Raw genomic sequence first — 15,586 nt, forward strand, 5'->3', positions numbered from 1 at the left:
AAAAGAAGACAGTGGTTCCTGTCCAGCCTCAGGAAGACCCCAAGGCCAGAACACCTCAGCGGGGGGTGCCCCCAAAGTCAAAGCCTCCCATTCCAGTGGGGAAAGTATAAATCCTTATCCCACCCCCCAATCGCAGGACCCCCAACCATCAGGCTCCAGTCTGCCACCCCAGCCTCACCCCGCTCTGTCCTCCAGGCCACGCCTGGACCTGCTGCTCCACCAGACTGCAGACACGCCCAGCACGCCCACTCCCCACCTGTGCACACATCCTGCCCCCCACTGACCCCCCACCCACTCTCTGCCAGGGGAGTTCCTTTATTACTGCGCTGCTGAGAGCAATGCCAAGTTCACTTGCCAAGGCAGGATAGGGTCCATGCCGGAGCCAGACTGACCCACTTCCAATCCCTGGGAAGCTCAGGTTCTGGGTCACTGCCGGGCCCTCGCACATGCTCAGGAGGCCATCTCTCCTCCGTTTTCAGACCTCTGCTGTGTGGTCACCTCTCCTGGATCCCAGGGCTGGGCTCGTGTCCCTGCAATGAGCTGTCACAGCCCCGTCTGCCCTCCATCACACCACTTATTACACTGCCACCCTTCATCACAGCTCTGCCCTCCTCTCTCCCCAGAAACCACGAGTGCAAAGCCCACCTGGGGTGCTCTGCATCCCCCAATCCAGCCTGGGGCCCAGTACAGGGTAACCCCTCCAAGGAGGGCAGCCTGAACGAATGTAGGAGTGATGCGCTGGGTGGATGGATCCGTTCTACAAATGTTGCTGCTGCTGCTAAGTCGCTTCAATCGTGTCCGACTCTGTGCGACCCCAGAGACAGCAGCCCACAAGGCTCCCCTGTCCCTGGGATTCTCTGGGCAAGAACACTGGAGTGGGTTGCCATTTCCTTCTCCAATGCATGAAAGTGAAAAGTCAAAGTGTAGTCGCTCAGTCGTGTCCGACTCTTCACGACCCCATGGACTGCAGCCTACCAGGCTCCTCCGCCCATGGGATTTTCCAGGCAAGAGTACTGGAGTGGGGTGCCATTGCCTTCTCCAACTACAAATGTTGAGCAAGGGCCAACTACATGCCAGGCACTGTTTTAAGCTCTAGGGATATATCAGTTTAAAAACACACACACACACACAAACAGATCAAACCCTTGCCCTTATGAGGCACACATTCCAGGTTAAGGGTAGGAAGAGGCAGGGGCTTCCCCGGTGACTCATCGGTAAAGCATCTGCCTACAATGCAGAAAATGTGGATTTGATTCTGGGGCCAGAAAGATCCCCTAGAGAAGAAAATGGCAACCCACTCCAGTATTCTCGCCTGGGAAATCCCACGGATAGAGACGCCTGGCGGGCTACAGTCCATGGGGCCGCAAAAGAACTCGACACGACTGAGCGTCTAAACAGCAAGCGAGATACAAAGAAAGAGCAAACATGATAAATAAGTACATTTCTTCCTTTGTTGGGTGGTAAGTGCTACAAAAACAAAAAGTAAGTTGCAGGAGGACCAGGCTGGGGCTAGGGGCCCAGCTGGTATAAAGCGGGGGCTGGGAAAGGCCACCCTGCCAAGACGCACAGAGCAGCTGTGTGCCCACTTTGGGGAGAGCTCTCCAGGAGAGGGGAGAGCCGGGCAAAGGTGGGAGGGCAACAGGGCTGCCTGCAGGAGAGCGTGTGACTCCAGCTTTGACTGGCACTGAGAGTCACGGGTAGAAGACAGACGTGGTCTCCCAGCTGCTGGAGAGAAAACAATTGTGTGGGCTGGGGCGGAAGAGGGAGGCCATTACGGAACCCAGCCTGTAGGATGGTCTACAAACGCCCCTGAGTGACCCCGGAACCCGCACACGCATCTGGAAAGGGGGCTGGGCCTGTGGGCTGCATGGCCAGGAGCCTGACAGTGGCCACGTGGTCACTGCCTCCCGAGGGCACCCCCTGCCTTCCCCTGGGACTGAAATGGGGATCCCTCAAGGGGGTGCCTGGGGACTTTCCCAGTGGCTCGGACGGTAAAGCGTCTGCCTGCAATGCGGAACACAAGTGGTTTGATACCTGGGTCAGGAAGATCCCCTGGAGAAGGAAATGGCAACCCACTACAATATTCTTGCCTGGGAAATTCCATGGATGGAGGAGCCTGGTGAGCCACAGTCCATGGGGTCACAAAGAGTTGGACACGACTGAGCGACTTCACTTTCTTTCTTTGTTTCAAGGGGGTGTCCAGGAGAGACTCAGGCTCCTGCCCAGTGCCCTCCCTGCTGAGGTTGCCCAGGCCAGATGCTGGGACTGGGCACTCTCCAGGGTGGGGACCGGGCCTTCGGTCTACCTGCTCCACTTCAGGCCACCTGGCCTGGCCCAGCCCTCGCGCACCTGCCATCCTGATAACACATATCTGGCTGGGTTCAGATGACGTGGCAGCGGAGAGGGACGTCAAGGCGGGGTTCTAGAGGCATTCCAAAGGTTGAGTCAGGGGTAGGATGTGGGTGTGAGTGGAATAGAGGAGCTGGGGCATCTCCAAGGTTGGGGGCCTGAGTCCAGAGGCACACAGCAGCCCTCAGCGGAGATGGGGGTCTGCGAGGATATGTGGAATTGGGGGTGCCTGGTGTATACCTGTGTGAAATCAGATCTCAGGGTCTGGGGTTCAGAGGGAGAAGTATGGCCTGGAGCATCACGTGGGTGGCATCAGGGTAGAAACAGTTTGTAAGTGGCATTTTATTTTTTAATTTTTTGGCCGCACTGTGAGGCATGCAGGATGTTAGTTCCCAGACCAGGAATCGACCCTGCGCCCCCTGCGTAGGAAACGTGGAGTCTTAACCATTGGACCACCAGGGGAGTCCCTCTAGGTGGCATTTTAAATGCCAGGAGCTGAGGGAGACGATGACAGGTGGGCAAACTGATGGAGCTGCTCAACCTTTTCACCCCTTTCTCGCCAGCAAGCCCCTGGACCAGGCCCTCTGCCCTAAGGAAAGATGGGCATCAGCCAGACAAGGGCCCCTGGTGGCAGCGGGGCGCCCAGGAGGCGAAGGGGGTGCACTTCTTGACAGGCCTCTCCCCTGGAGGTCTGGGGTGCTCTCTGCAGACAGGAGCTGTCAGCCCAGATTAGCGCAGCTGCTCTGCCAGGGCAGCTCAAGTAGAAAGAGCCGAGCTCATGCCAGCCTCTGCCAGGGGCTCAGCCCGCAGCCAGGAGGACGGGAGTAGGCCCGGGGCAAGGGGCCGTGAGGCAGTGGCTGGCCCTGGGGCTCCCCTCTCTCCCTGGTCTTCCCAGGTCAGCAGAGGCTGAGAGAGGCCGTGTGCTGCTCCTGCCACAGCCAGCGCCAACTAATCAGAGGCACAGTGGGTGCCCGGGAGGCCGGGCCAGGCAGCATACGGTCGGGCGGCCGAGGACACAGCTGCTGGCCCCAGCCCTGAGGGGTGGGGCCTGTGGACTGAAGGGGGGCCTCAGTGCCCACTCCTGAGACGAGAAGCAGTGCCCACACAAGGGGTCTGCGGCATCGTGCCCTCCACCCCAGGGGAGGCCTTGGCTCCTCCCCGGGCAGTCAGCACTCACCCTGGAGGGGGGGTGCCCGGCCCTGTCCTGCTGAAGGTCCCCAACCCCACCATGGCCCCGGATGTCCTCTCGCTCACTCTTCAGAGTCTCTTGCCCGCTCCTCTCTGAAGCCTCCTCAAAGTATGGTGTCGGGAGCCCCTCACCTCGGCCCGGCTGCCTCCGTTAGAGCACCTGGCCCCAGGCCCACAGCCGCCCAGCTTGAGCATCTGTCTACAGAGTCAGGGCAGCATCAGAGCCTTCTCCATGACCCCCACGTCTGCCCCAAGGCCTGGCTCCGTGGCCCCACAGGGGCTGCTACTCCGGATGAACGGATGAAGGCATCAACACACACGCAGTGGCTCTCTCCCTTGATCTGGTGTCCAGGAATCACGCCCTCCTGATGTGTAAAGCGGAATTTGACCCACTGCGGAGGCAGAGTAGGGAGGAGAGGGCTGCCCTCACCCCAGCCCCACCCCAAGCATCTCTCCTCTCGAAGTCCTGGCTGCTCTTTCCTGTTCCTGAGTCAGGCTCTCATCAGATGGTCTGTCCAGATGCTCTCCGGCCCACCCCCATCTCTTCTGAAAGGCAGCAGCCCTGGGGAAATCGGGCCCCTGCTCACTGTCTTCTCTTTTCTCTCCCCACCTCCCTCCTTCCCTCCCTTCCTTCTCGGGTGGCTGCCAGACCTTTCTTCCACGGGGCATCTGGGGGAGCTGTGTGGGTGCCAAGGACAGACAGTCTGAAGTTCAAGGTCCTGCTTGGGATCAGAGCCCCCTTCAGCTGCGCCCCAAGCCCCACTGAACACATGAACAGATTGAAAGTGCTGAGGTTCTCATGCAAGCCTTGTTTCCAGATACCCCAGCCCCTCTGCCAATAGATCTGGAGTATGACATTTGGAGTATGAGAAGTCACTCAAGCTTCCCCGGGGACTCAGTGGTAAAGAATCCACCTGTCAGTGCAGGAGATGTGGGTTCAGTCCCTGGGTCTGGAAGACCCCCTGGAGAAGGAAACGGCCACCCACTCCAGGATTCTTGCCTAGAAAATCCCATGGACAGGGGAGCTTAGCGGGCTACAGTCCATGGAGTGGCAAAAGAGTCAGACACAACTTAGCAACTAAACGACAACATGAGACCCAAGATCAACGTACGGTATTGGCACCTTCACTGGGCACCTTCTAGGAGCAGGTGTCATGAAGATGCTTTGCTACTCCGAAGCCTAGCAAGCAAGTGCTGGGACCCATCTTATGGACTGAGAAACCAAGGTCTGAGAGGTGGCCAAGATCCCAGGCACAAACCCTGGTCTAACTGCTCTGGATGCTGTAGCCCCGACACTGGGACCCTCCCTCCGAGGGGGTGGGGATGGAGCAGCTCTCCAGGCGCCTGCTCTGCATCTGGCACTGCATACTATCCCACGTTGAGGTGCCGTGTGTCATCCCCCTTGTGAGGACAGGGGTCCAAAACAAGAGAGGTTTCTTTTCCCAGGTCCTGCAGCTAACCAACACAGGCCCACGCTCTGAACACTGGCAGGGCAACTCAGACACCATGCTCCGCACTAACCACTCTACCTTCCTCCTTCCTGCCCTGACTCACCCCTCAGGCTGCAAAGGGCTCAGCACCACGAGAACTCTCCACCCTGACAGTGAAAGGCGTCCAGAGGTCTGGAGCACACCAAACTTGGGGGTAAAGAAGGGGCCACTACTTCAGCCCATGGGGCCTTTCTGCTTTGACCTTGAACGTGGGCAGGTGTCTTTCCTGATGCCCCTATGCAGACGGAGTGGGTGGCTAAGATGCCTACCCAGTAAAAGGAAAGGAAGGAGGTTGTGAAAGGGAGCATAAAGCGCTGGCCAGCTGTGTGGCCTTGGGCAGGTTACTCAACCTCTCTCTGCCTCAGTTTTCCCATCTGTAAAGTGGGCATCACAATGGTACCAACATCCTAGGACTGTTATGATACAGTTTGTGTAAAGCATATGATAAATTTTAGCCACTTATCATTATTAGTAAATCCCTAGAAGATGTGGAACGCTCACCTCACGCCTCCCCGTGACGGGCAGTGCTCTGCACCTACACACTAAAACGTGCACACAACCCCACATGTGCACATACAGATACACACAGTCCCAGGAGAGCTCCTCTCCTCCACCCTGGCATGTGCAATTCCGCTCCGTCCGCCAGGACCACCCTTCCCAGTTCTCTGTGTTGCTGGTGAGCATTTTCCACAGGCAACCTCTGTGAAGAGGTCCTGATGCCCTCACCCTCCAACCCCAATGCTCCCAAGCACCTTCTTCATTAGAGTACCACCTGTTGACCACTTACTGCATACAAGGCTCCAGGCCAAGCTCTCTATACACATGGGAGCATTTTGTCCTTAAAAAACCATATAGTAACTGGTATCACTAATGCCATCTTATCACTGGAGAAACTTAGGCCCAGGGTCCCACAACAGGTGGGTGGAAGGACCAGAACTGGGGCCTGTCAGTAGAGAGCTAATCTCCAGTCCTGAGCCTGCAGCTGGGGCCCGACAGGGGCCTTCCACACAGCACTGTCAGCTCTGCCCCCCTGTCCCTGGGCCCTGCCCAGCCCAGCCAGAGCCCAGAGGCCCCTGCACAGAGGTGGGTCCTTGCTGACCCAGGGGTTGTCAGCCAGATAGGGCTCCAGGAGGTGGACAGCTGCCCCAAGCTCCCTAGGCCTCCCTCCCAACCCCATCCACAGCCTGGGTCAGGGTGTACAGGGGCACAGGTGGGCCAGCAGTTCATACTCAGCCGACAACAGACTGGTTCCAAATAGGAAAAGGAGTTCGTCAAGGCTGTATACTGTCACCCTGCTTATCTAACTTATATGCAGAGTACATCATGAGAAACGCTGGACTGGAAGAAACACAAGCTGGAATCAAGATTGCCGGGAGAAATATCAATAACCTCAGATATGCAGATGACACCACCCTTATGGCAGAAAGTGAAGAGGAACTCAAAAGCCTCTTGATGAAAGTGAAAGTGGAGAGTGAAAAAGTTGGCTTAAAGCTCAACATTCAGAAAACGAAGATCATGGCATCCGGTCCCATCACTTCATGGGAAATAGATGGGGAAACAGTGGAAACAGTGTCAGACTTTATTTTTCTGGGCTCCAAAATCACTGCAGTTGGTGATTGCAGCCATGAAATTAAAAGACACTTACTCCTTGGAAGGAAAGTTATGACTAACCTAGATGGCATATTCAAAAGCAGAGACATTACTTTGCCAACAAAGGTCCATCTAGTCAAGGCTTATGGTTTTTCCAGTGGTCATGTATGGATGTGAGAGTTGGACTGTGAAGAAGGCTGAGCGCCGAAGAATTGATGCTTTTGAACTGTGGTGTTGGAGAAGACTCTTGAGAGTCCCTTGGACTGCAAGGAGATCCAACCAGTCCATTCTGAAGGAGATCAGCCCTGGGATTTCTTTGGAAGGAATGATGCTAAAGCTGAAACTCCAGTACTTTGGCCACCTCATTTGAAGAGTTGACCATTGGAAAAGACTCTGATGCTGGGAGGGATTGGGGGCAAGAGGAGAAAGGGGACGACAGAGGATGAGATGGCTGGATGGCATCACTGACTCGATGGACGTGAGTCTGAGTGAACTCTGGGAGTTGGTGATGGACAGGGAGGCCTGGCGTGCTGCAGTCCATGGGGTTGCAAAGTCAGACATGACTGAGTCAGCTGACTGAGGGGTGTGTAGGGTGGGTGAAACCTGGAGTCAGCTGGTGCCAGGAGGGAGCACTTTCAGAGATAAACCAGCCCCATCTTGCCAAGGCCCAGAAAGGGATAATGACTTATGAAAAGTCACACAGCAAGGACTTATAAAAAGTCAGAACCTAGCCTCCTGACTGGCAGTCTAGTGCTTCTTCCTTCCCTCCCCAACTGGCTCCTCTATGCCCTCCTGCCCTTTATCCACCGATGGTTGAGTGGCCAGCACACACCTACAGGGGTGGGGGGAGGGACACATTTTCTGATGTTCTGTAAAGAGCACGACCCCCAGGTGCCCCACCCATCCTGGACAAAGCCTCTCCTCCTCCTTTGTGCAAATAGGAAAACAGGCCCAGAGACTCCCAAGGGCTTCCCAGGTCACACAGCAGACTCTCAGCAGAGCTCAGAAGCAGAACTTAAATTCCCTGACAACCCAACTGAGTCTTCCTGGTTGCTTGTGTTTTTAAACTTCAGGCAGCCACCTCCCTCTCCACAGCTTTGCAATTAATAACCCATAATTTGACTTCGCCATCCCAATCCTCTAGCCTGCCATCTAGTGGCCAAATTGAAAGCTACAGGCTATTGTTGAACGAGTCCCAGGGCAGAAGCAGCAATAAAGATAAATGGGGGACTTCCCTGGCAGTGGATAACACTCCATGCTTCCAATGCAGGGGATGCGTGTTCAACTCCTGGTTGGGACTAAGGGAACTAAATCCCCCATGCCATGTGGCACGGCCTACAAAAGATAAATGGGAGTACTTGGAATGTTCAGGGAAACAGCTAGGAAAAAAGAAGGCAACCAACCAAACCTCTCAAACAGACACTTCTAAGTGACCCCGCACCCCTACAGGCCACTCATTCCCAGTGACTCTGGGCAGAGCACGTGGCACCTGGGAAGGAAGTGGCAAGGTCTGGATTAGTGCACACGCTCCAACAGTTTGAGGCTCCTGTTAAGTTGCTCGTGAAGATGGATTTATCTTAAGGTCCCTTTCAGGGAGGGGGGTGAGGCACATGAGCTATATGTTGGATCCCGGAGGGCTCATGCTCTCAATAACTCTCCCCCAGGCCAGGTTCTGAGAAAGCAAGAGATTTGTTTGTCAGCTGAGAGGCAGAAACAGCTCAGAGTAGGAACAGAACTGCCCACCTCAGGCAGCCCTGGGCCTCCTGGCAAAGCCTATTAGCAGGAAAGAAGCCCCTGAGGGAAGACCCGGACTCCTCTCTGGGCCCTGGGGGCCGCCCAGCCTCCGAAATCAGAACTTCCATGAGCGTGGGGCCCACCCCGGCCCTTCTCTAGAGAACTAGACGGACTGGCACAGGGGGCCTGCCAGTGACCCCTGACAGCCAGGAGCCGCAAATGAGTTCTTCACACGGGCAGTGAGGCGGGGGGGGGAGGAGAGGCACGTGGGCCACACCCCCACATGTGCACACCCCCATGTACACACCCCCACATGTGCACACCCCCATGTACACACTCCCACATGTACACACCCCCACGTACACACCCCCACATGTGCACATCCCCACGTACACGTTCCCACATGTGCACACCCACATGTACACGTTCCCACATGTGCACACCCCCATGTACACGTTCCCACATGTGCACACCCCCAAGTACACACCCCCACATGTGCACACCCCCATGTACACACCCCCACATGTGCACACCCACATGTACACGTTCTCACATGTGCACACCCCCATGTACACACCCCCACATGTGCACACCCCCATGTACACACCCCCACATGTGCACACCCCCATGTACACATTCCCACATGTGCACACCCCCATGTACACACCCCCACATGTGCACACCCCCATGTACACACCCCCACATGTGCACACCCCCATGTACACGTTCCCACATGTGCACACCCCCACGTACACACCCCCACATGTGCACACCCCCATGTACACATTCCCACATGTGCACACCATGTACACACCCCACATGTGCACACCCACATGTACACGTTCCCACATGTGCACACCCCCATGTACACACCCCCACATGTGCACACCCCCATGTACACACCCCCACATGTGCACACCCCCATGTACACACCCCCACATGTGCACACCCCCACATACACGTTCCCACATGTGCACACCCCCACGTACACACCCCCACATGTGCACACCCCCACGTACACGTTCCCACATGTGCACACCCCCACGTACACGTTCCCACATGTGCACACCCCCATGTACACACCCCCACATGTGCACACCCCCATGTACACACCCCCACATGTGCACACCCCCATGTACACACCCCCACATGTGCACACCCCCATGTACACACCCCCACATTTGCACACCCCCATGTACACACCCCCACATGTGCACACCCCCATGTACACACCCCCACATGTGCACACCCCCATGTACACATTCCCACATGTGCACACCCCACATGTGCACACACCCATGTACACGTTCCCACATGTGCACACCCACATGTACACGTTCCCACATGTGCACACCCCCATGTACACGTTCCCACATGTGCACACCCCCATGTACACGTTCCCACATGTGCACACCCCCATGTACACACCCCCACATGTGCACAACCCCATGTACACACCCCCACATGTGCACACCCCCACGTACACACCCCCACATGTGCACACCCACATATACATGTTCCCACATGTGCACACTCCCACATGTGCACACACATATACACACGGTCTCTCAAGGAGAGACCCTCACACACACACACGCACAAATGTACAGAAACCCATCCACAGAGACCCATACCCTGTGTGTCTATCCCATCCACCCCCCACCCAGACCATCTCTCAGAAATGCCCCGTCACACTGCTATTCCCATGCCTGTCAGACCCTGAGACCTGACGGGAGATGCAGAATGCAGGATGGCCTCCAAACGCCCCTGTATGACCCCAGCACACGCGTCTCTGGAAATGGGGCCAGGCCTGCGGGCTGCGTGGCCAGGAGGGTGACAGTGGCCATGTGGTCGCCGCCCCCTGGGGGCAGCCCTGCCTTTCTCTGGGACTGAAATGGGGAGCTCTATGGGGGACGCCCAGGAGAGATGCAGCCCCTGCCTGCCCTCCCTGTGGGGTTGCCCGGGTCAGACACTTGATTTCCTCCAGGACTCTCCAGAGTTAGGACCAGACCTCCCAGCCACCTGCTCCTCTCCAGCCTGCCCAGCCTGGCCCTCGTTCACCCACACTGCCAGAGCAGTCTTGTATCCACTTGCCCACCACTGCCAGGCATCTATAAAACACTCCCTTGTCGGCTCAGTCCCCACGCTCCGCTGGGTCTCAGCTCAGACACCACCTCAGACCCCCAGTGCCCCACGCTGTGCCCCTCCCTGCACCCCTGTGCCCTCCACATGCCCGGCAACCCTCGGTCCGAGCATGGGCAGCACAGGACAGCTGCTCGATATACCTGCCCAGTGGGTCCACTTCACACCTATTTACTGAGCCCCTGCTACACACCAGACAGAGTTGTGGGCACTGCGGGAACAAAGGCTGCCTGTGGCCGGCCTCCCAGGAGGAAATAGGGCCTGGGGAGGGAAGCATGCACCCCTGGGAGAAGCGTGCTGCTTAGAAATGGGCTCCAGTTTGGTCCCTGCCACTGACCTGCTGTGTGACCTTGGACTGGCCATGACCTTCTCTGGGCCCCACTGGCCTCATTTGTTAAAAGGGGTAAAGACGGTTTAGAATGAGGTGATCTTTAAGGAGACTCCTAGGCTTGGTGGCAAGTGGGAAGGACAGAAAGGCTGCCAGCCAGGATGGCCTCTCTGGATGCCCCTTCTCTGCCCCAAGGGAGTCTCCCTAGGACCAGGAGGGGACAAAGATGAACTCTTCCTTCCGCTCCCAGACACCTTGAGTTCCCACTGCCCACCTCTGGATTCCTACCTCTCAAGTCCTCCCTGGGGACCCTCACAGCAGCTCTCAGGGGCCCCCGAGTTCCCCATCATGTCAAGGCTCATGTGTGGGGAGGTGACCTTGTACATGTGATCCTGAGACATCAGCCCTTCCCCCTCTGCACATCATCCAGCCTGAGCCAGCCTGCCCCCTCCCCAAGTCCCTCTGCTCCACAAACATCCCAAAGCACAGCCTCCCCTGCAACGCCAGGCCTGCCCTGGCTGACTGACACGAGCCCAGAGTCAGGCGGACGGCTGCAGACAGGTGGGCAGGCTGGGAATGGGTGGAGCGGGGTCTGTACCAACTGGGGAGGAGAACGAGGTGCCAGGAGCCCCTTCCCCTTCTGCAGAAGAAGAAACGGAGGCTCAGGCAGGGAACAGAACTAGAGTTCAGATGGAGTCCAGGAAGAGCGGGGCTCGGGACAGACAGAACTCTGCTCAGATCCCTGCCTTGCCCCTGAATTGCTGTGTGACCTTCTACAAGCCATTTAACCTCCCTGAACCTCACATAGGTTGTCGAGGGGGTTAAGTCAGCCATCAGCATGTCAAGAGCCTGACACACAGGAGATGGGCGGATGCTCCTGGAAGTTCCTGTCCTTCTCCATCAGGACAGAAGCTCCCTGGGGCAGGGCCCCTCACTCCTTTCCCGAATCCCCATTCCATCCTTGACACCAAGTGGAAAAGAGTCAGGGGACCTCCTGGGCAAGTAACCTCGTGTCTCCTCCAAGTCTCGGTTTTTCCCATCTCAGTTTTTCATGAGCACAGCCCACCTCCCGCTCCCGCCCAGGGGGACGGTAAGGCTCAAAAGAAATCACAGAGATGAAAGGCTTTGAAAGAGGTGTGAGTCTAGGCAGATGTCAGGGATTGTTGTTCTTAGATAACCTCTCTCAATACTAAGTGGGTGGACAGATGGGCACCTGGTCAGATGGGGGAGCCAAGTGGGTGGATGGACCTGCATGTAGGGGGGTGGTGAACCTATGGGGGATGAGGTGGGGGGTCAGGAGCTCAAGTTCCAGGTCACTTGGCACAAGTGGGGAGTCCAGGAGCCCCTCCTCAGTAGAAAGCTTCATGACACCTCCCTCCAACCAACCAGCTTCTTTTCACACACCTGCCACCTTGACTGCCCCCCGCAAGGACCCTTGTCCCCAACAAGCCAGAAACTTGCTGCAATACGAGTGCCTTGGGGACCCAGAGGCATCAGGGCCACCCTCCCACATCTTCAGGCCCGAGTAATGGCCCAAGAGGCCCGGGCAACAGGGCCCACATCTGTCCTGTCACGGAAGGGTCCCGTGCCCAGCACAGGCCTGGCACTGGGAGGTGCTGGGCAGTCTTGCTGAGTGCATGAGTGGCAGGGCCTGGGGCGGGGCCGGGGGCACCAACTCACTGGGCACACGGTTGATAGCTTTGAGGGGCCTCAGGACGCGCACGGTACGGATGGCCGACAGGTTGATGTTCTGGAGGTCCAGGGAGTACTCGACCATCCTGCAAAGAGAGGGGAGGAGAGTAAGACCCGGAGCTCGAAGGACGGCGGGGCCATGGCCAGACCAGCCACGCCCACACCTGCCTGGATGCGGTAAGAAAAGTGGTCAGCATCCCCGGCTAAGCCACAGTCAGCCCTGTGGCCTCGGACTGTCCCCTTGGGCCCATCTCCTCCTCTGTAAGCAGGGCTGGTGACGTCCACCATGTAGACTTCCCAGAGGTGCCTGGTAGATGTGGCCGGGGGCAGAGGGAATAAAGAGCAGAGGCCCTGGGTCCCCAAAGCCTGTCCAGCAATGCGCTGGCAGCTCCTGCCCTCGTTTCTAGGGCAGCCCCCCAAACAGGGAGCAGTCACCCTGTTCCCTAGGGGGAGAATGGAGGTGCCCAGAGGCCCCAAGCTGAGCTCAGACAGTGACTGGCCATCACAGCTGCAGCCGCAGCAGCAGCGTCTGGTGGAGCTCCCCAGTCCCTCCATCTCCCCAAGTCCCCAGGAGCCCGCCAAGCCAGGGTTAGATGCCTGGATTTATGATGAGATAAGGCTGTAGGGTTAGGGTTAGAAGAGATGGCAAGAATACACAGAAGATATATATACATTATATACATAATATATAGAATATACATAAGAAGAGATGGCAAGAATACACAGAAGAACTGTACAAAAAAGATCTTCACGACCCAGATAATCATGATGGTGTGATCACTGACCTAGAGCCAGACATCCTGGAATGTGAAGTCAAGTGGGCCTTAGAAAGCATCACTATGAACAAAGCTAGTGGAGGTGATAGAATTCCAATTGAGCTATTCCAAATCCTGAAAGATGATGCTGTGAAAGTGCTGCACTCAATATGCCAGCAAATTTGGAAAACTCAGCAGTGGCGACAGGACTGGAAAAGGTCAGTTTTCATTCCAATCCCAAAGAAAGGCCATGCCAAAGAATGCTCAAACTACCACACAATTGCACTCATCTCACACGCTAGTAAAGTAATGCTCAAAATGCTCCAAGCCAGGCTTCAGCAATATGTGAACCATGAACTTCCTGATGTTCAAGCTGGTTTTAGAAAAGGCAGAGGAACCAGAGACCAAATTGCCAACATCCACTGGATCATGGAAAAAGCAAGAGAGTTCCAGAAAAACATCTATTTCTGCTTTATTGACTATGCCAAAGCCTTTGACTGTGTGGATCACAATCAACTGTGGAGAATTCTGAAAGATAATGGAATACCAAACCACCTGACCTGCCTCTTGAGAAATCTATATGCAGGTCAGGAAGCAACAGTTAGAACTGGACATGGAACAACAGACTGGTTCCAAATAGGAAAAGGAGTTCGTCAAGGCTGTATACTGTCACCCTGCTTATCTAACTTATATGCAGAGTACATCATGAGAAACGCTGGACTGGAAGAAACACAAGCTGGAATCAAGATTGCCGGGAGAAATATCAATAACCTCAGATATGCAGATGACACCACCCTTATGGCAGAAAGTGAAGAGGAACTCAAAAGCCTCTTGATGAAAGTGAAAGTGGAGAGTGAAAAAGTTGGCTTAAAGCTCAACATTCAGAAAACGAAGATCATGGCATCCGGTCCCATCACTTCATGAGAAATAGATGGGAAACAGTGGAAACAGTGGAAACAGTGTCAGACTTTATTTTTCTGGGCTCCAAAATTACTACAGATGGTGACTGCAGCCATGAAATTAAAAGACACTTACTCCTTGGAAGGAAAGTTATGACCAATGTAGATAGTGTATTCAAAAGCAGAGACATTACTTTGCCAACAAAGGTTCATCTAGTCAAGGCTATGGTTTTTCCAGTGGTCATGTATGGATGTGAAAGTTGGACTGTGAAGAAGGCTGAGTGCCGAAGAATTGATGCTTTTGAACTGTGGTGTTGGAGAAGACTTGAGAGTCCCTTGGACTACAAGGAGATCCAACCAGTCCATTCTGAAGGAGATCAGCCCTGGGATTTCTTTGGAAGGAATGATGCTAAAGCTGAAACTCCAGTACTTTGGCTACCTCATTCGAAGAGTTGACTCATTGGAAAAGACTCTGATGCTGGGAGGGATTGGGGGCAAGAGGAGAAGGGGACGACAGAGGATGAGTTGGCTGGATGGCATCACTGACTCAATGGACGTGAGTCTGAGTGAACTCCGGGAGTTGGTGATGGACAGGGAGGCCTGGCGTGCTGTGATTCATGGGGTCGCAAAGAGTCAGACACGACTGAGCGACTGATCTGATCTGATCTGATCTGAAGGCTGTAGGAGAGGTGATGTCACATGTCCCAGGTCACCTAGCAAATGAGTTTAAGAAACTCAGTTCAGTTCAGTTCAGTTCAGTCACTCAGTCATGTCCAACTCTTTGTGACCCCATGAACTGCAGCACGCCAGGCCTCCCTGTCCATCACCAACTCCCGGAGTCTACCCAAACCCATGTCCATTGAGTCGGTGATGCCATCCAACCATCTCATCCTCTGTCATCCCCTCCTCCTCCTGCCCTCAATCTTTCCCAGCATCAGGGTCTTTTCCAATGAGTCAGCTCTTTGCATCAGGTGGCCAAAGTATTGGAGTTACAGCTTTAACATCAGTCCTTCCAATGAACACCAAGGACTGATCTCCCTTAGGATGGACTGGTTGGATCTCCATGCAGTCCAAGGGACTCTCAAGAGTCTTCTCCAACACCACAGTTCAAAAGCATCAAGTCTTCGGTGCTCAGCTTTCTTTATAGTCCAACTCTCACATCCATTGGAGAAGGAAATGGCAACCCACTCCAGTACTCTTGCCTGGAAAATCCCATGGACGGAGGAGCCTGGTAGGCTATAGTCTATGAGGTCGCAAAGAGTCGGACACGACTGAGAGACTTCACTCACTCACTCACTCACTCACTCACATCCATACATGACCACTGGAAAAACCATAGCCTTGACTAGACGGAGCTTGGTTGGCAAAGTAATGTCTCTGCTTTTCAATATGCTGTCTAGGTTGGTCATAACTTCCCTT

The 15,586-nt window shown here is 55.3% G+C and overlaps 1 protein-coding gene across 1 annotated transcript in view; it reads right to left on the reverse strand.

Moving 5' to 3' along the window:
* Positions 1 to 15,586, reverse strand: part of CACNA1I (calcium voltage-gated channel subunit alpha1 I) — a 115,248-nt gene that overhangs the window by 61,960 nt on the left and 37,702 nt on the right. Inside the window, exon 4 of the mRNA XM_027540726.1 lies at positions 12,502 to 12,599. Coding sequence (XP_027396527.1) covers positions 12,502 to 12,599 — 98 coding nt within the window. The remainder of the gene's footprint in view (positions 1 to 12,501; positions 12,600 to 15,586) is intronic.

Source organism: Bos indicus x Bos taurus, chromosome 5 (assembly GCF_003369695.1).
Source record: "Bos indicus x Bos taurus breed Angus x Brahman F1 hybrid chromosome 5, Bos_hybrid_MaternalHap_v2.0, whole genome shotgun sequence".
Taxonomy (NCBI): domain Eukaryota; kingdom Metazoa; phylum Chordata; class Mammalia; order Artiodactyla; family Bovidae; genus Bos; species Bos indicus x Bos taurus.